Source organism: Trachurus japonicus, chromosome 6 (genome assembly GCF_045865225.1).
Source record: "Trachurus japonicus isolate A0001 chromosome 6, Traja_1.0".
Classification (NCBI taxonomy): Eukaryota; Metazoa; Chordata; class Actinopteri; order Carangiformes; family Carangidae; genus Trachurus; species Trachurus japonicus.
The window spans coordinates 23,131,467-23,150,115 of record NC_140912.1 but is presented as its reverse complement, the minus strand read 5'-3'; the positions used below and the strand labels follow the sequence as shown (position 1 = coordinate 23,150,115).

The window sequence follows — 18,649 nt, the reverse complement described above, 5'->3', positions numbered from 1 at the left end:
CCTTATTTTTCAAAAGGGTTCTTTGGTTCCTGGTAGAGAAATTAGTTAATGAAATCATATTAGGTTTGATGAAGATATAGAGTCTTTGTAAAGTGAAAAAATGTTTAAGTGAATTCAGGAGCATTACCCGAGTTACTTAAACATGCATTTTCTGTCAGTCTCCCTCAGATTCTCAATGATATTATTGTGAATACTCATGTGTGTGTGTTATGACACTCTTACCCTTTGTGTAGTTAAATTTTTCCAAACAGGAAATAGACCAAAAAAAAAAAAAAACCCAGAAGTTACATGCAAAGCAATAGTTGGAATTCAAAGGGTCTCAAATGAGACTGAGCTCATAATGACTAAAAATAAGTGTCATTATTCATTATATATTTTCTCAGCATTAACCTGTGTCACCAAGTGTTATTGTAGGAAATTAATGTTAATATAAGAATGTTTAATTAATTAAAGAGAGAATTTTTCACCATGAACATGAGTGAGTAGGTCCTCCACCACACTCCCAGGCTTAAATTGGAATCCTTGCTTTGAATGTGTTTTGCTGACATAGCAGAAGTTAAAACACCTATGTCACCATGTGTCTTAAAAATGTTCATACAAGAATGTTTAATTAATTTAAATATGTAATACACATGTGGTCTGAATCATTAAAGTATTTCATTAGAGTTTTACACCACAAACATAAGTTCGTATAGGTCCTCTTCCACACTCCCAGGCTTAAATTGGAATCCTTGCATTGAATGTGTTTTGCTTACAAAGCAGAAGTTAAAACCATCTATGTCAACATGTGTTATTGTAGGAATGTTGATACAAGAATGTTTGATTAATCAAAACACATTGATCTCATACACATAATTTGTAACTGAACTCTTATATCTAATGTGGTAAAATTCATTAAAGTATTTCATTAGAGTTTTACACCACAAACATAAGTTAATAGGTCCTCTAACACACGCTGGCTTAAATTGGAATCCTTGCATTTTGCTGACAAAGCAGAAGTTAAAAACAGAACACATACCAAATATGGTAAGGTCGACAGCTGATGGTTACATGAGTTTTACATTTGTTGCTGTACATCCATCCTGTGTTTCACCAGCAGAGGCAGATCCTGAATTTGTGATAATCCCTACCCAGAATAGGTCATTTTAATGTTATGCAGTTTTATAAACTGTCATGATTCCAGGTGATTATTTATTTATGTATTTTTGCAAATTCAATTAAAGTTTATTATTTAATTGATGTTTTATTATTTAATATGATATTTAATGAATGCATTAATTCAAATTATTAAATGTGATATATACCCAGACAACTGATGAATTATTTCTTATAATATTCTAGACATATTAGTCAACCAAGTAATTGAGATGTAATAGTTGAGCAAGAAATTAACTATGAAATATATTGCTCCTTATTAAGTGTAAGGGATAGGTCTGTGGTATTCACACTCATATGTCAAGCTATGAACACTTTAACTGACTCTGCAGGCACAGCCTCAAGTCCATTTCTGGCTCATGCATATCACTGGACTGTGAAGGTCAGCCTCACTCTGGTAGTTGAGCAATATTATTTTTCAGTGTCACATTCAGTAGTGTTAAACTTGCACTGCATTTCCAAAAACACTCAAACTGTCACCTGATAAAACAACATACTATTATTGAAATTGTAATTGTCTGCCAGCAGCTGTTATGAAACAGTTGAGGTAATGTCATATTCAATTTACTCCTTTACTTTATCAAATCAGTCTTGTCCATGTTTGACTTCTGAGTGGAATTTTGTTTTAGATTAAGTAATTAATCTATCACGTGTTCAGTTTTGAGGTTAGAAATAAAGTGACTAATGTGACACTCATTTAAATTTGCCCTTATCTCCCCAACCTCAGAGAGATACAAAAGTGCACAGAACTCTCAAAGTAGCAACCTTTCATGCAAGGCAAAAAGATACGAGTGACAGACAGAAGTATTAGAGCAATAGCTTGATCTTTATTGTGTCAGCATAAGTGATATGACATTAGATGATTCAACATCGTAAAACACACTGTGCTTTACTCAGCTGCTTCTTTTCCCTGTAAAAACAGATACATGTTTTGTGTGAGAAGTTTTAGTTGACAATCAAACTTTTTGGTTTGATTTTTTTTTTTTCTTTTGATATTGGTCACTTTTACTAAAATACTTTATATTTACCTTGCCAGAGTCACGGCTCTTGGCTCTGAGCTTGTTGACCTGGGACTCAGCAATGTCAGCACGCTCCTCAGCCTCCTCCAGCTCATGCTGGACCTTCCTGCACTTGGACAGATGAACATTGGCCTGCTCCTCCTGGAATACAATATTATGTAAAATGTTTAAATATTCAAAAAGGCCAGCAAATATACTGTACATTAGACTATGACATATTGCAGAATTCTTATTTTTTTAACACATGTTTTGTCCTTACCGATTCCTCAGCCTGCCTCTTGTAGGCCTTCACCTTGAGCTGCAGCTTGTCGACCAGATCCTGCAGCCTGGCAACGTTTTTCTTGTCCTCCTCAGTCTGTAATATGAAAAATTCATTTATATGTTTAAATGTTTTAATGGGAAGTAAACTGATATCTGATGGATGTATACTGTATGTGTTAAATGTGATCAGAGCATTACCTGATAGGTGAGCTCCTTCACTCTCCTCTCATACTTGCGGACACCCTTAACAGCATCTGCTCCACGTCTCTGCTCACCCTCAACCTCTGTCTCCAGCTCACGCACCTTCAGAAAAAAGGAAAATGTATGCAATGTTTAAAATAATGTATTTTGTATATCTTTTTAATTCTGTTCAACTGGCAAAACATTAACATGACTACTGTACCCTGGACTCGAGTTTCTGGAGCTGCTTCTTGCCACCCTTCATGGCCAGGTTCTCAGCCTCATCCAGACGGTGCTGCAGGTCCTTAACAGCAACCTCCAGGTTCTTCTTCATCCTCTCCAGGTGAGCGCTAGTATCCTGCTCCTTCTTCAGCTCCTCAGCCATCATGGCAGCCTAGAGAATATATAATAGGGATTAGAAGTCTCATACAAACCAAATTTTAACTGGAGTGGTACTATGACCAAATGAAATTTAAACCTACATCGGTGATGGCCTTCTTTGCCTTCTCCTCTGCATTTCTTGCTTCCTGAACGGTGTCGTCAACTTCACTCTGGATCTGGACCAGGTCAGTTTCAAGCTTCTTCTTGGTGTTCAGAAGGCTGGTGTTCTAAGAGGTTTAAAGAGAAATGTCACTTAGGTGATAACATGCCTCATATTTTTACTATCAAACTCCATCTGTTTTTATAAATTGTTGAAGAAATGATCATCACCTGAGAATGCAGAAGTCCAACACGCTCACTGGCGTCCACCAGCTCCTGTTCAGCGACCTTGCGGCCTCTCTCTGTCTGTTCCAGAGCAGCTCTAAGTTCCTCAATTTCAGCCACCATAAGACCATTTCTGCGGTCCACCATGGCAGCCTGTTCCTTGACATCTTCCTGGGCTCTGACAGCATCATCAAGGTGCAGTTGGGCATCCTAGTTCAAAAGTATATTCAAATATTCAGATTAACACCACTGACATCTTTTGTGGGACCACTCACTATACTGTAGTTTGTGCAGCAGCACTATGACAACAATACCTTGAGCTGTGCCTGCACATTCCTCAGCTGCTTCTGGGACTCAGAAGCCTGGCGATTGGCATGGCTCAGCTGAATCTCCATCTCATTCAGATCTCCCTCCATCTTCTTCTTGATTCTCAGGGCGTCGTTCCTGCTCCTGACCTCAGAATCCAGAGTACCCTGCATGGAGTCAATCACCCTCTGGCTGTTCCTCTTGATCTGCTCCATCTCCTCATCTTTTTCTGCCAGCTTCCTGTCCACCTCACCCTTAATCTGGTTGAGCTCCAGCTGGACACGCAGGATCTTAGACTCTTCGTGTTCCAGAGTTCCCTATTGAAATCAAAGAATAAAATGTTCATCTTTGCCTTGAGATCTTTCACAGTATGCTGATTTTTATCTCCTCAGATAAAAATTTACCTCAGCCTCCTCAAGAGCTGTCTGGATCTCAGACTTCTCTGTCTCCACCTGCTTCTTGGCCTTCTCCAGCTCATGGATGCTCTTGCCAGTCTCACCAATCTGTTCAGTCAGATCTGAGATCTCCTCTGCAGAGAAAGAAGTGTGGTTAATAATCAGTAAGCCTCAAAATTTAAACCTAGTTTCCAATGCAATGAGGCAGGAACTTACGCTGCAGGTTCTTGTTTTCACGCTTCATGGTCTCCAGCTGATCCAGAGCTTCCTCATATGAGTTCTTCATCTTGAACAGTTCAGTGCTGAGAGAACGAGCCTCCTTCTGAGCTCCTTCAAGCTCGGCCTGACCCTCCTCATACTTTTGCTTCCACTCAGCCAACACCTGAGTGACACAATTAATACAGTTTCATTAGTTATGTATCAATATGAAAACGAACATGAAACAAATCATTTTTATTGTTTAGATTTTCATTTCACCTGGCCACACAAGATTAACATTAGTACCTTGTCAAAGTTCCTCTGCTTCTTGTCCAGGTTAGCAGCCAGTCCATTAGCCCTCTCAACATCAATCATGAGGTCCTCCACCTCACTCTGGAGCCTCTGTTTGGTTTTCTCCAGAGAGGCACACTTGGAATTCACAGCCTCGATCTGCTCCTCAGCCTCCTGAAGGCGCTGAGCCAGCTTTTTCCTTTTTAAAAAAAATGTTACATTTTCTTGTCAGTCCTTAAAAACCTTTAATCTAATAGAATCATTTACAGATATTTTTGCTTAAGACCAGTGACCATTACTGCAGTGTCAAGTGTTGATACCAATATCTGTCATTTCATTGTCTGAGTGGTACTCACTTGGCCTCCTCAAGCTCCTCAGTGCGCTGGATAGCATCAGTTTCGTACTTAGTTCTCCACTGAGCCACCTCACTGTTGGCCTTGGACATTCCACGCTGCAGCTCAGCCTTGGCCTCCTGCTCCTCCTCAAACTGTTCCCTCAGCAGGTCACAGTCATGGCGAGCTGATTGCAGTCCATGAGCAAGAGCATTCTTGGCCTAGTGGAAGAGATGTATGCTTGAATGCATCAAATGTCTAAATGCCATTAAGTAAAACCAGGGCATATGTTCGATGTCCTTACCTTAACCTCCTCTTCAGTCTGTCTCTTCAGCTCCTCAATCTGCTGAGTGAAAGCCTGTTTGCCTCTGGTCAGCTGGGAGACAAGAGCCTCCTTCTCCTCAATTTGACGGCCGAACTCACCTAGTTTAATAATTATCATCAAACATTAGTATGGCTTCATTCTACACTGAAGATTACTGTAGGTAAACAGTGTGTTAAACAAACCGTTTTCTGTCAGGAGACGTGCTTTCTGTGCATTCAGGTCATTGTTTTGGCGGACATTTTCATCATTCTTGGTCTTCAGTTCGCTAAGTTGGTCCTCAAGAGTACGGCACATCTTTTCAAGATTTCCCTTGAGTTGAGAAAGAATAGAATCAGTTTAATTCATGTATCTCTCAGTTATTATACTATCTAATTATCAAATTGCGATTTAATATATCATTTACCTTTGCTTTGGCCACAGCCTCCATGTTGCTGGAGAGATCATCAATCTCCATCTTGTATTCACTCTTTTCCTTCTCAAGCTTCTGCTTGACACGCTGGAGGTTGTCGATCTGCTCTCCCAGCTCAGCGACACTGTCAGCCTGCTTCTTACGAAGAGCAGCAGCAGTAGCTTCATGCTGCAGAGTGGACTCCTCCAGGTCACGACGCAGCTTCTGGAACTCAGCCTCACGCTTCTTGTTCATCTCAATCTGAGCAGCAGTGGCACCACCGGCCTCCTCCAGCCTCTCACTGATCTCCTCAAGTTCCCTGGAGAGGTCAGCCCTCTGCTTCTCAACCTTGGCACGAGCAGCGCGCTCAGCCTCAATCTCTTCCTCCAGTTCCTCAATACGGGCCTGTTTAATGTAAATATGTTGTCATTCAGTGAACAGTGAATATTAAAATAAAACATACCAATATGCACCAATGCATTCTATCAGTGTCATTACCTGAAGCTCCTTGATCTTCTTCTGGAGCTGAGCACCCATTGACTGCTCATCCTCGATCTTGCTGAGGAGCTGGCTGATTTCAAAGTCCTTCCTGTGTAAGTAAGAAAATGCAGTGTATGAGTATATGCAACCTACTGAGTGTGTCAACAAACATGATGGTTCTTTTTAAATTGAGAAGAAATTAAATCTCTTACTTTTTGATCTTCTCATCAGACTGCTGTTTGTCATTCTCAAGATCCATGATGGATTCCTGGGCCAGTTTCAGGTCACCCTCAAGCTTTCTCTTGGCTCTCTCAAGGTCCATACGCAGCTTCTTCTCTTGCTCCAGGGAACCCTCAAGCTGCAAGTTGATATCAATAAATTATTAATATGTTCATGAAAGGTCTTGTTTTGCCAAGTCATAGACTTTAAAAACTTACATCATCAACTTGCTGTTCAAGCTTGGTCTTGGCCTTGGTCAGAGTGTTGACTTTGTCTTCCTCAGCCTGCAGGTCGTCAAGAGTCTGCTGATGAGCCTCCTGAAGGGCTTTCTTCTCCTTGGTCAGCTTACCAATGCTCTCATCCTGAGAGGCCATCTCCTCTGTCAGGTTCTTCACCTATGGTTGCAAGAAAGATTTTGTTATTCAGCAGTTAATTGTGCTGATTTCCCTTTATCTATAAGATATTCATGTTGACAAACCTTGTTCTCAGTGGCATGTTTCTCCTTTTCCACCTTGGCCAAGGTAAGCTCCAGGTCATCAATATCCTTCTTCAGCTCAGAGCATTCATCCTCCAGCTTCCTCTTCTTAGCAGTAAGCTCAGCATTGATTTCCTCTTCATCTTCCAGTCTCTCAGTTGTCTCTTTGAGTTTGGCCTCCAACTGAATCTTGCTCTTGATGAGTCCCTCACATCTCTCCTCAGCATCTGACAGATTCTCTCCTTCCTAGATCATGTTGCATGAATGTATTCTGTTAGCACATCAAAATCTTGTTTCAGAAACATCAGAAATCACAGCTATCTTTTCACATGTACTTACAGATGCCACTTGGAGCTGCAGATCATTCTTCTCCTGCACAAGAGACACCATCTTCTCTTCCAGTTCCTTCTTCTTGGCCAGGGCAGCAGCCAGGTCAGTTGTCATCTTCTCATAGTTTTCCTTCATATTAGCCAGCTCCTTCTCAGTTTCAGCACTCTTCAGCAGAGGCTTGATCTTGTAATAAACCTTCATCCATGGCCAGTGCTTGACATTCATGAAGGAGCGGATGTTGTACTGGATGGTATAAATGGCATCCCTGTAGAGAAGAGATTTGTATTATAGGCAATTCATCTTAATATTCCTACCATGATTTGTGTGTCAGAAGTAGCTCTTTCCAACATGCCTTTGTGCTGTCATCTTCACAAATGCCTTTCTCATGAGGTATCCACGGCACATGGCCTGAGTCATGGTGACCAGAGCTGCCAGTTTGTCATCTCTCATCTCCTCAAGAGTACCCAGCAGACCAGCCTTGAAGAACACCTGAGTGAGCAGAACACAAAAAATCACTATCTGTCTACACACTGTAAAGAACTCAGAGAGTGTGCCTCACTGTATTATTTATACTTTCAATGTATCTGAAAAGAATTGTTAATGTACTGTTAATCATTATGCAGCCTTGGGGTGAGAATCTGTAACAATGTTAACCATCCAAAACAATTAGATCTAGTTGTAAGCTGCTAAGTACATGACTGTCACTGTGCTATTGGGGGAAACTTTGAATCATATCCAGTCACATAGTGAGTCAAGTTTTACCAGATTGAATGGTGTGTCCTAGAATTTTCAAATTAGATTCCAATGTAATGTTTCTACAAAGTGCCATGATTCTGTCAAACATGAAATATAATCACAAAATTACTGGACTTTCCTTTTTGTAAATTGGTTGGTGAAAATTGTGTTAAATTTGAAGTAGGTGTTGGAGTAAAATCTTTCTTAGGTTTTTCAGAAGCATCAGAAAAAAACACATTACAGGATAGAAAACCTTTGAGTGTCAGGCCTCCTGATTAAGTAAAGAGAAGAAATGAGTAAATGTTAACTGCCTCTACCTTTTTTTTGTTGCTGTTGTTGCTTACCTTGGTGTGTCCAAATCTGTACTCATCGTGATTAACATCAATTGATCCAAGCAGCTTCTCTGATGCCTTCTTGTTGTCAATGAACTGGCCCTCAGGGATGACACTGGCATTCAGTACCTTGTATCTATTGTGAGAGATTTAATAGTCAGTGTAAGCATTTTCTTTACCTTGTCTTAAACAAAACTAAATTATTAAACTATATTAATTAACTATATATTGATACCTCTGCTTGAAGTCACCATAGAGGATTCTGCTGGGGAAACCTTTCCTGCAGATTCTGATACCCTCCAGCACACCGTTACACCTGAGCTGGTGGATGACCAGGAAGTTCTCCATCAGACCTGTGTAAAAGAGATTTGGCCATTAGTACGGTGAATGAATTTAAATTAAAGTTATTGTTTGGAAGTCTTGGAACATCATCCCCAAACAAAACAAACACACCCAGACACAAATGAGATTGTGTTTTTGTACCTGGAGTCTTGGACTCATTGGGAATCAGACAACGCACAAAGTGGGGATGGGTGCTCCTCAAGTTAGTCATCAGCTTGCCCAAGTTCTCCTGTGGATACAAAGTGGCAAACCGTTATTACAAAAATTAACACATTTTGAATTTAAGTACCAAATAAGATTTAATGTAGATGTCAAACTTTACCCTGAACTGTGAAGACACAGTCTGCATAGAGCCACCCTTCTTCTTGCCTCCCTTCTTGGCACCGCCGGTTTCTGTGTTTTGATTAACAGCACATGAATACATATCCAGCCTTAAAATAATAAAGAATTATAATGCACTGAATGAATACATACCCTCAACAACAGGGGGATACAGGGATGCCAACAGTTTAACAGGGGACTTCTGGTACAGCTGGATGACAGACTCGTTCAGTGGGTCCTTGTTCTTGTCCAGCCAGCCAGCGATATTGTAGTCCACAGTACCAGCATAATGCACCAGGGAGAAGTGGGCCTCAACCTTGCCCTTGGCTGGTTTTGGCTTCTCAAAGGCTCTGTTTTTGCCAAGATGCTGGTCATACAGCTTATTCTTGAAGGATGTGTCAGTGGCCTTGGGGAACATGCACTCCTCTTCAAGGATGGAGAAGATACCCATGGGCTTGATAAAGCAGAAAGAGATACACCATGAACTGATACTGTCGTTAAATATTCAGAATAATCTCTTTGAATAGAATCACAAAATTAAACTGTACCTTCTCAATAAGCTCAATGCAGGCAGCCAAGTCCATACCGAAGTCAATGAACTCCCAGATAATACCCTCCTTCTTGTATTCCTCTTGCTCCAGGACGAACATGTGATGGTTGAAGAACTGTTGCAGTTTCTCATTGGTGAAGTTGATACACAGCTGCTCCATGCTGTTGTACTGTTAGAGGAGAAATAGTCAGCCTAATCCTTTACATGCCAAAAGAAGGATAAGTATTGTAGGCTGAAATAGTGAATGAAGCTTACATCAAAGATTTCAAAGCCAGCGATATCCAGCACACCAATGAAGAAATTCCTTTGCTGCTTGGTGTCCAGCATCTGGTTGATACGGATGACCATCCACAAGAACATCCTCTCATAGATAGACTTGGCCAGGGCAGGCACTGAGTTATTCACCTAAATAACAACATAAAAATGACATTAGGGGTAATACTGCTCAAGTCAAAGCATTTCGCATTTCATGTATAAAACTCATTTAAAATATGGCTAAACTGCATTGCATTTCTTGATCTTTCATGGACTTGATGTTATACTGATTCCCTTGAATCAGTATACTGATTCCCTTGAATCAGTATAACAGTATGTTTGTTTTGATAGGAAAATTATACTTCATATTTACCTGAGGCACAGTCTGTCCCTTGGTGACAAACTCATTTCCGACCTTCACTCTGGGATAGCACAGAGCCTTCAGCATGTCAGCAGAGTTCAGACCCAACAGGTAAGCAACCTTGTCAGCATCTGAAAACAGTTCAGTGATATACAGTTAACACTTACATCACATTGACCTCTAATAATAGACACGAATGACTGACAAGAATCTCTGTTGTTGTTGGACCCAAATTTTCATGAATGATCATAAATACTCACCCTCTGTGCCATCGGGCTCAGCCTGCTCCTCACGCTGCTTCTGCTTGAACTTCATGTTACCATGGTGGAGCACAGCACCGGTCATTTTGTAGATGCTCATCTTCTCCTCATTAGTGAAGCCCAGGATATCAATGGCATTCTGTGTTCACAAAAAGTGTCATCAGAATATGTAATCACTTCACAAAACACATTCAGAAAGCCATATTGATCATTAACATGCAAATTATTGTAAAGATTTTAACAATGAAGATCACTAACATCAGTGGCATCCAGCTCTTCTTTGTCATCAATACTGGCCACAGTGATCTGACCCTGACTGCACATGGGGAAGTCGTAGGGGTTTGTTGTGATGAGTGACACCTCTGCAGGTGAAAAAATGGGGTAAGTTTCAATAGAGTGTTTTTCAGTGAAATTTCGAAGTACATTTAACACTGTACAGCAGCTTAATCTGCTTACCAATCAGCTCAGGCTTGTGGTTGGTCATCATCTGGTAGAAGATATGGTAGCCTCTCTCATCAGGGAGCTGGAATGACACTCTAGACTTCTCCAGCAGATCTGCAAATGTGGGTCTTAAATCACTGGACAATTCTCAACTCCAATCATTTATATTTACTATGAGGTTTATTACTCCCCCCCCCCACTTTTTTCACTTCTATTATTACTTACATGTCTCAATATCAGCACTAGCCAGTTTGCCAGTTGTGCCGAAATGGATTCTGATGAATTTACCCTGTTTGGAACAAAGCAGTTGTTAAAATCTCTCAGTACTGGCAATGTGTAAGAGGAATTTTCTCTTGCTGACATCTCTCCATACTTACGAAACGAGAAGAGTTGTCATTCCTCACAGTTTTGGCATTACCATAGGCCTCCAGCAGAGGATTGGCTGCAATAATCTGATCCTCCAGTGAGCCCTATTATCCAAGTGACAAAATCATATCAAAATGTGTTTTTTCTTGTGGAGATACTATATGCACTGAATACACATTCAGAGTCATTGTGACATACCTGGATTTTGCTCTCCTTCTTCTTTTCACCACCACCAACTGAGATTGTGGCAAAGTACTGGATGACACGCTTGGTGTTGACAGTCTTTCCAGCACCAGATTCTCCACTAGGTATAGACAAAGACTTGTAAGAGTTTGATCAAGCTATTTGATTATCTTGGAAAAACGTCAACAAAAATGAAACTTACGTGATCAAGACAGACTGGTTCTCCCTGTCTGTTAAGTCACAAAAAAAAGAAATGAAGCACTTATTTCTACAACATAAACCTCATACATAACAAATGTTATACTGCTGAGGACGTACCAGTAAGCATGTTCTGGTAAGCATTGTCAGAGACAGAGAAGATGTGGGGTGGAGCCTCCATACGCTTCTTGCCTCTGTAGGCATTCACAACTTCAGCATCGTACACTGGGAGCCACTTGTAGGGGTTCACGGTGGCACAGAACAAACCAGAGTAGGTCTGAAAGAGATCATAGAGGTAAAACAGTTAACTTCATGTTTCCTACAAGTATAATCATTTTCAGTATTGTGTGTATCATTTGGCAGATTGTCTTACGTAGATCATCCATGCTGCATAACGCTCTTTGAGGTTATACAGGACAGAGGCTTCATTGAGATAGGTCATCATGGCCATATCCTCAATTTTGTCGTACTTGGGAGGGTTCATTTGAGAGACGTCATCCTCTTTAACTGTCCTCTCCTGCAACAGGAAATTGGTTACAATGAGAGCTGATCACATTTAACTCATATATTACTCTGAATATGATACAAACCTCCTGAGTGTCCAGGACTTTGACGGTGACTTTGCCACCATCTTTCTTGAGGATTGTTCCCTTCAGGTACAGCTCTTTGGCATCAACCACATAGCAGGCAGCCTTGGCATCAAAAGGTTTGTTTTGAGCCTCGATTCTCTCCTTCTCTGGCTTACGGAGGTAAATGGCAGCTTTGCCATAAATGGCCATCTCTGCGTCCGTACTCATGGTGGCGGCTTATGTCTGTTTAGCAAGTAAAACAACAGCAATCTTTTTTACTTTTCATGTGATTGAGCAGTTGCCTAGTGTGTGATATGTTACTTAACCTGTCCTCATCAAATAATGACCTTACATTATTTCAGCAGGTTTTCACACCTAGCCATTATGCATACCTGCAAATTGTATTGTATTTCACCTCAAAACTCACTTTTACTCCCTAGCTTTTAATTGCCCTGATTTTAACAGTGCCTGGTTTGATTCCCTTCTTATAATTCTATATAATTTATCTTCCTTTTACATTTATTTCTTTTGTTGCTGTTTTGTATTCTTTGTTTTGCTGTAAAGCACTATGGATCAATCTCTGCATTGGATGTGCTATATAAATAAAGCTGAGTTGAGTATTAACAACACCTGGGGTCACTGTTAAACTCACTTAAACATCTTGGACCCCTTTGTATATTTGAATAGTAACCAATGGTAAAAGATGTACATACCTTACGCTCCTCTTTGTGAAAAGAATATTATATTGCAGAATCCTGTTGAAAAACATCATGTGTTAGTCAATTACAGGCAGCCCCCAAACATTAATACCTTAGTTACATTTCTTCTTAAACTCACATATAATATTTTAAAGATACAAGAAAAAAAAGAAAGTAATTGAAAATAAAAATCTTTTTTAGAGGAAAGGAAAATATGCCCTGGACAATAACATACATGCTGTGCTTACTTTTACTTTTTAATTTCTGCAAACTGATTCATAAAATGTAAAAGGTCCAGTAGTAAAGAGTAGGAGAGGAGTAGTAGGAGTAGGAGGTCTCACCACAGACTGAAGCTTCACCGGTCTTCCACCACACACTCTGAGGCCCCTCGCAGACTCCTTATATTCAGTCTGGTTTGCTTACAAAGCAATGACCAAAGCAGGCACCATGACAAATATGGTTAGCACGACACAGGAGTCTTTAAGCATTTAAAGAATTTAGCTGGCACTAACTTCAGGATAATCCTTTTCAAAAGTGGTTAAAACACTCAAATACATATATTGGTACTTATAGACAGTTAATGGATTAATGGTTTCAGATAAAAATTAAACACATCTTCAGGTATTAACACCTTCAATATAAATTCCACAATTGCATTATATTTCCAGTAGCACCTTCTTATTTTATTGATATGGATTTTTTTTTTTAAATGAAAACCGAGATTAAAACTGAGAAAAACATTTTTTTGCGCACTTTCCAATTGTAATGAAATCTCAGAAAGCTTTCAAAGTAGAATGTTCTTTACTTGATGTTGTGATAATTTAAGTTAATGTTAGGAATGCAAATTTGTTGTTTGAAATTATTTCATCAATTCTTGCACCCAAATAAACTGACTTGGGTTGAGGTCGGTAATGTGGAGCAGATATTTTTCTCTGAATACAGACTAGAGCCAGAGTGGGTTGGTTGTTATATTTTTTGCCATGATGATACATTTCATTTTTCAAGCTAAAGGAATGAGTAAACCAGGCTTTACATTCCATCAAAGCTCAGTTTTTCTTTGTGGAAAAATCCTAATTGAATTTAATTATTATGGTGTTGCTTACTGTGCACATGAAAATGATGATTTGCCTGGTTGACTTACTATGCAATGTATCATTCATGGTTAGTTTTATGGATTGCAATTATTATTATTTTTTTATTACCAATTTTTAATTCATTTATCTTCATCAATTCTTTTTATTCCAACGTTCTTTCCTGTTTGAAGAAATGTACAATTTACAGGAATGCCACTCTCCTAGAATATAAATCTCTGCGGAAATTGAGTCTAAGTATCAGTATACAGTGGGTTTGATTTAGTGTTTAGAGTGAGCCACTTGTCATCTAACCTGGGGTGCAGAGAGGAGCACATGCTCACCCTTTTTGGGCTACATTTGTTAGGGGTGGACCTCTGTCATACTCCATCATGTCATTTGAGTAGTGTTAAAAGTGAGAGTGTGGAAATCAAAGAAGTCTGCAAGTCATCTAATAGTGGGAGGGCACAAGTCTAGTCCTGGGTCAGTTTACTGTATATTGATTACAACATTTTTACAGATGAATGCTTTTATTCATAGGATATGTACTGTGAGTGCCAATAGGGCAGGAGCAAACCGTATACTGATGCGCAGTTTTACTGAAATGATTGAAAATATGATGTAGATTGGTGTCTATGTAGCTAGTTCAGATTACAATAATCTACAGAATATGTTAAGTGAGAGAAGAACAAATAATTGTCTTAAATAGTAATATCATGTTTTGTACCACAAGCATGATTTTGCTATATCTCTATTACTGAAAGACATAATTTCACACAACCCGTGTATTCACCATAACGTGAATAAATTGTTTTCTGGTGTGACTGATTTTACTAATCACATTAGTACTGTACAGAGATAGAAGTGGGCCCCCCATCCCCATCATCACCTCAGAGAGTGACAGAGTGAGAGAAGAGACCATCTCAGCAGAAACACGTATAGACTAGAGAGGGGGGCCGCTCTGACACGGTGACACGACGTCTTTGACATGATGTGCAAATGGGAGATAGAAATCGATCACACAAGTGTAACAACTTTTTTTGCAAGCATCCATAGCACACCCTGATAAGATGTCGCCCTTGTCGCCTATATCTAAAGCTGCCACAGCACAGAAGAGTATATCCACAGTCAACCACCTGTCTGGGTTTGAGTGCAAACCCATTTTAATCACTTAATCAAATTTGTTCCTTTATGTGTTGTCTTGTAGGCTCACCTAACATTTGGTGTGTGGCATTTATCTTATTACACGTGTCCTATGTAATAAGATATGTGTCAGGATACTAAGAATGAAGAGGGAAGTGGTCAGAAGTCGGGTGGTGGGGTGTGAGTTTTGAGGTGTAAGGCATTTGCAGGAGCTTTTGTAAAAAGCCAGTCAGCAAGTAACCAAAGTGAAACAGCACAGTATAGAAACACCTTGTCCACTTATGGTATGAACTATTGATGTCTAGGTGGGTAGGCTACTGTATAAAAGGGACTGCAGTCCACCACGCGTAGAGAGGGAATGAGTAGACAGACAAGACAGGTTGTTTGTTCTGTGTCCCTGAGTTATCAAGATCAGCTGTAAACATCTGTGTGGTGAAGCAAAAGTATGTTTCTGAGGGAACAAGGATCAAGGATACATCTTCGTGAAATTTAATTATTTGATATTGACCATTCCTTACAAGAATTTTTTTTCTGGATTATGGTGAATCCGGATCATAATAAGAGCTGGTCATCCTTTCTCATAACCTCAGACCACAAAAAGATACTGTAGTAGTATACAAAATGTCAGTTATCACTAAAGACCCTGCAGAAGATCTTGAGTGGACCGGGGCCCCTGCACATGACAGGCCAGCAGCCACTGCTGCCTGCTTGCTCTCTCTAAAAAAGAGATGTTTATTTTTTCTTTTTATCACAGCTGGCTTTTTGAATCAACTCCAGTTGCATGATTTGAAACAGATTACAGAATTGAGTTATAACTAAATGAGACTCGGAATGTGCCTCACACTCACTTTCACTGTCTGGCCACCTGCCTCCCTGACGACTGTCATGCAGCAGGAACCAGTCTGAGCCAGGCTCCTCTGTTTGCTGTGTTTGCAACAGGAACCCTGGTAATTGCAGCTCGACAGGAGGGTGCGCTTGTTTCATGTCAACACAATCGCGCTGAGCTCATCACTTAAGGGAATGCCACAAAGTCGTGTCTTGTTGATTGAATGTGTAGCCAAAATACACGATTAAATATAATTTATACAACAAAATGTTGTCATAATCAATCAATTTCACCAGGCAGTCTCAGTGCGGTCGGTCAGGACCGCCAGTGCCAGACTAAACTGCGCCCAAGTCAAAAACGAAACCAAAAGTCTCCCTCCTAGTCCTCCCTCAGTTTCGTTTTAAAATAAATATCTAACCTGGCTGCAGAGAGATGCAGTCTGCGACATCAGTTGCTGGTGAGTGTGTATTTTATTTTTATTTCTCTCATTGTTACCTGCCTCTACACGAACAGAACCGCATTGTTTAGTTTACCCTTAACGTGGGTAGGGGTTAAAAAGCGAGATGACAACGCGCGGCTGGTGTCGTTACCTTAAATGACCTCGGCTCTGGTACAGTAGGCTACAGTTTGGGACAAGCGGAGGTGTGTGGGGAGAAAAGACGCACTTTCTGCCCTCGTGGTGCTTTCTGATTCCAAAACATGTATCATGCACACATTTGGAGTTTACTGACCATCTAAAACATAAATGAAATTAATCCCACGTGCACTTGTTAAAAAAGTGCGCATCAAACACTATACTGCGCACATACACGCACACACCCTTTGTTTGTGGTCAAGCACAGGATCTCAGAGAATACATGCGTCAAACTGACTGAAAATGCATAAATGAGGCAAAACTAGGCAGCATCCTTCTATATATAAAGCGCTCTGCTTTAGTTAGTTGAATAAAGTCTGACTCGAAGACAGCATGCGTCAACTTGCTGCCTGGCTATAAATGAAGATTCAGCTTAGTGTCTACTATAAATGAAGGGAACTGCTCTGATACATCTAAAACATTTTTTGTTGTTGCAAAAAGTGACTTCCAGTGTGTTGATGATGATGTCGGTGGTCATTAGTAGTGGCCCTCTGCAGTTTGAGCATGTAAAGTGCGTACATTTACATTTTCTGACTTGTAGGAACAATAAAAAGCCCAGGTTTGACTTTTTATTCCTTTGCTGAAGCCTCTTGTGTGTGAATGTATGACAACAACATGTTGTGCTGGTCCTCAACTTCTCTTGTTTGTGTATCAGCTGATGGAGTCTGACCATGGATGAGGAGGTTGACCCTGGAGACGAAAATGTGAACTCGGTCTTGGCTCAGGAGTCTTCAGAACTGTTCCACGTCCTTAGAAGTCAGTCACCTGCAATTATAATGGAGCTGTGGAAAATGATGCCCAGTGGGGTCAGGCACAACACTGCACATCAGGACCCTATTAACACTTCACCTGCAGTAATGCAGCTCATCAGACCCATGCTGGAGCACTTCAAGGTGGCCCGTGCTGCAGATTGCCAGAGCTTCCTCCAAAGCCTGTGTATGTTGTGTGAGAATATGCCCATGCGCCTGGAGTCGAGGCTTATGTCAGTGGCTGGATATGCGAACAGTGAGTATGAAAATAAAATTTTGGCACATGCCTGGCTGAAAGATCATACAGAGTCTGCACCATTTGCTGTGTGAGAGCATCAGTCTGTGGTACGAGCTACAAGCTAAAGCAAGCTAGTCATTAAAACCAGTAGTGTCATACACATATCTTGGGGATTATGAGAAAAATAGCTGTGTGTGTTTAAAGAGAGTGTAAAAGAAATGGTAGGCTTATTTGTTGTTAAGGGTAATTATAAATGAATCACTGATAGAAACTGTTGCTGCACGCCTCTCAGTTGGTTGATATCAAAGTGTTTTTTCTTTCTTTCTGTTTAATGTGATTGCTGGAAAGTACCTCAGAGTACAGCACCCTATGGGTTGTGGCTAGAAGTGCAGCCCAACAATGCAGCCACAGTTTTGTGCCACAAGTGACTTTTTAGCAGTAACAAAACATACTGTTAACTTCATTAACAGTCCTAATTCCACGATGGACAAAAGGCCAACACACTCACACTCACAGACACGTTGTTGACTGTGCTGCTGTTATGTATTTGCATATTGAGCACACCAGGAAGAGCTTTCAAAATGAAGTGCGGCTCATCTGGTAGATGATGTAATTTGATATTCATCAGTACATTTGTGTGTCATCCTCTGCAATGTCAAAATTAAACAGAATTATGATTTATCCACTCCTTTTAACCATATCCTCGAGGCTTACTGGCAGACTTTAGTGCAAAAGTGAAAACGAAAGGCAACTGTGGAGAGACGCATCAAAGATGCTCAGTAAATCATGTGATCATGTGATCATGTGATGTGATTATTTCCGATAGTTTCTTTTTTCTTTTTCTTTTTTTTTTTAATCTCTGGTGATATAGAAACAAAAAAAACTCTTGCAGTGTAGTTGATGGAATTAGTCTATTTTTTAATTTTATAATATTTTTATGTTTTTCATATGCTGTGTGTGTCTTCTTCTGCATTATAGATAGTTGTGGAATTTCCAGTCCCAGTGTAACAATTGAGGAGCCGTCTTCGCCACCGTCAGAGCAGCAGCTCATTAAACGGCCACGCATTGGTACAACATGCACTTGACACTCCAACCCTTTTGCATTGCAGCTGCATTCACATACACAGTTTGTGGATTTACATAGAGAATCAGATACAGAGTAGCAGGATCAGCCTTGTTTGCCAATTGAAGTGCTAAAATGAATTAATCCTCCACAACCCAAAACTTTTTTTTTCAATATATCCGTATGTGAGAGTTAACTAAGCACAGTAAAGAGAGTACCAGGTAGCCTTTGTGAATGTATTTTGTGAATCTTTAAC

The 18,649-nt window shown here is 40.2% G+C and overlaps 2 protein-coding genes across 2 annotated transcripts in view; one reads left to right on the top strand and one right to left on the bottom strand.

Moving 5' to 3' along the window:
* Positions 1-1,969: 1,969 nt before the first annotated feature.
* LOC146986183 (myosin heavy chain, fast skeletal muscle-like) lies at positions 1,970-12,217 on the bottom strand. The gene is made up of 39 exons (XM_085779879.1): positions 11,994-12,217; positions 11,777-11,920; positions 11,524-11,680; positions 11,408-11,435; positions 11,221-11,326; positions 11,034-11,126; positions 10,882-10,945; positions 10,672-10,770; positions 10,474-10,577; positions 10,216-10,354; positions 9,968-10,086; positions 9,595-9,744; positions 9,338-9,508; positions 8,943-9,243; positions 8,791-8,861; positions 8,610-8,697; positions 8,362-8,479; positions 8,139-8,262; positions 7,412-7,548; positions 7,069-7,324; positions 6,733-6,975; positions 6,473-6,649; positions 6,248-6,393; positions 6,054-6,144; positions 5,571-5,960; positions 5,350-5,476; positions 5,147-5,265; positions 4,867-5,063; positions 4,526-4,709; positions 4,238-4,403; positions 4,031-4,155; positions 3,635-3,943; positions 3,327-3,530; positions 3,098-3,223; positions 2,839-3,009; positions 2,634-2,738; positions 2,434-2,529; positions 2,184-2,315; positions 1,970-2,065 (listed from the first exon to the last, which is right to left on the bottom strand). The coding sequence occupies exons 1-39, from the start codon at positions 12,198-12,200 to the stop codon at positions 2,045-2,047; spliced, it is 5,805 nt and encodes a 1,934-aa protein (XP_085636005.1). The 5' UTR covers positions 12,201-12,217; the 3' UTR covers positions 1,970-2,044.
* Positions 12,218-16,031: 3,814 nt separating this feature from the next.
* The window catches only part of nlrc5 (NLR family, CARD domain containing 5), a 28,364-nt gene continuing 25,746 nt past the window's right edge, over positions 16,032-18,649 (top strand). Inside the window, exons 1-3 of the mRNA XM_085779875.1 lie at positions 16,032-16,166; positions 16,999-17,348; positions 18,309-18,398. Of these exons, the coding sequence (XP_085636001.1) occupies positions 17,015-17,348; positions 18,309-18,398 (424 nt within the window). The 5' untranslated portion in view covers positions 16,032-16,166; positions 16,999-17,014. The remainder of the gene's footprint in view (positions 16,167-16,998; positions 17,349-18,308; positions 18,399-18,649) is intronic.

Bases quoted from the DNA above. Each gene is read 5' to 3' on its own strand.
- LOC146986183 (XM_085779879.1), bottom strand. From the start codon at position 12,200: ATGAGTACGGACGCAGAGATGGCCATTTATGGCAAAGCTGCCATTTAC. The intron at 10,946-11,033 runs GTAAGTATGGAG...TGTTCCAAACAG, and splicing joins ATGACAACTCTTCTCGTTTC to GGTAAATTCATCAGAATCCA. The intron at 5,477-5,570 runs GTAAATGATATA...TCTCAACTCAAG, and splicing joins AGGCTGTGGCCAAAGCAAAG to GGAAATCTTGAAAAGATGTG.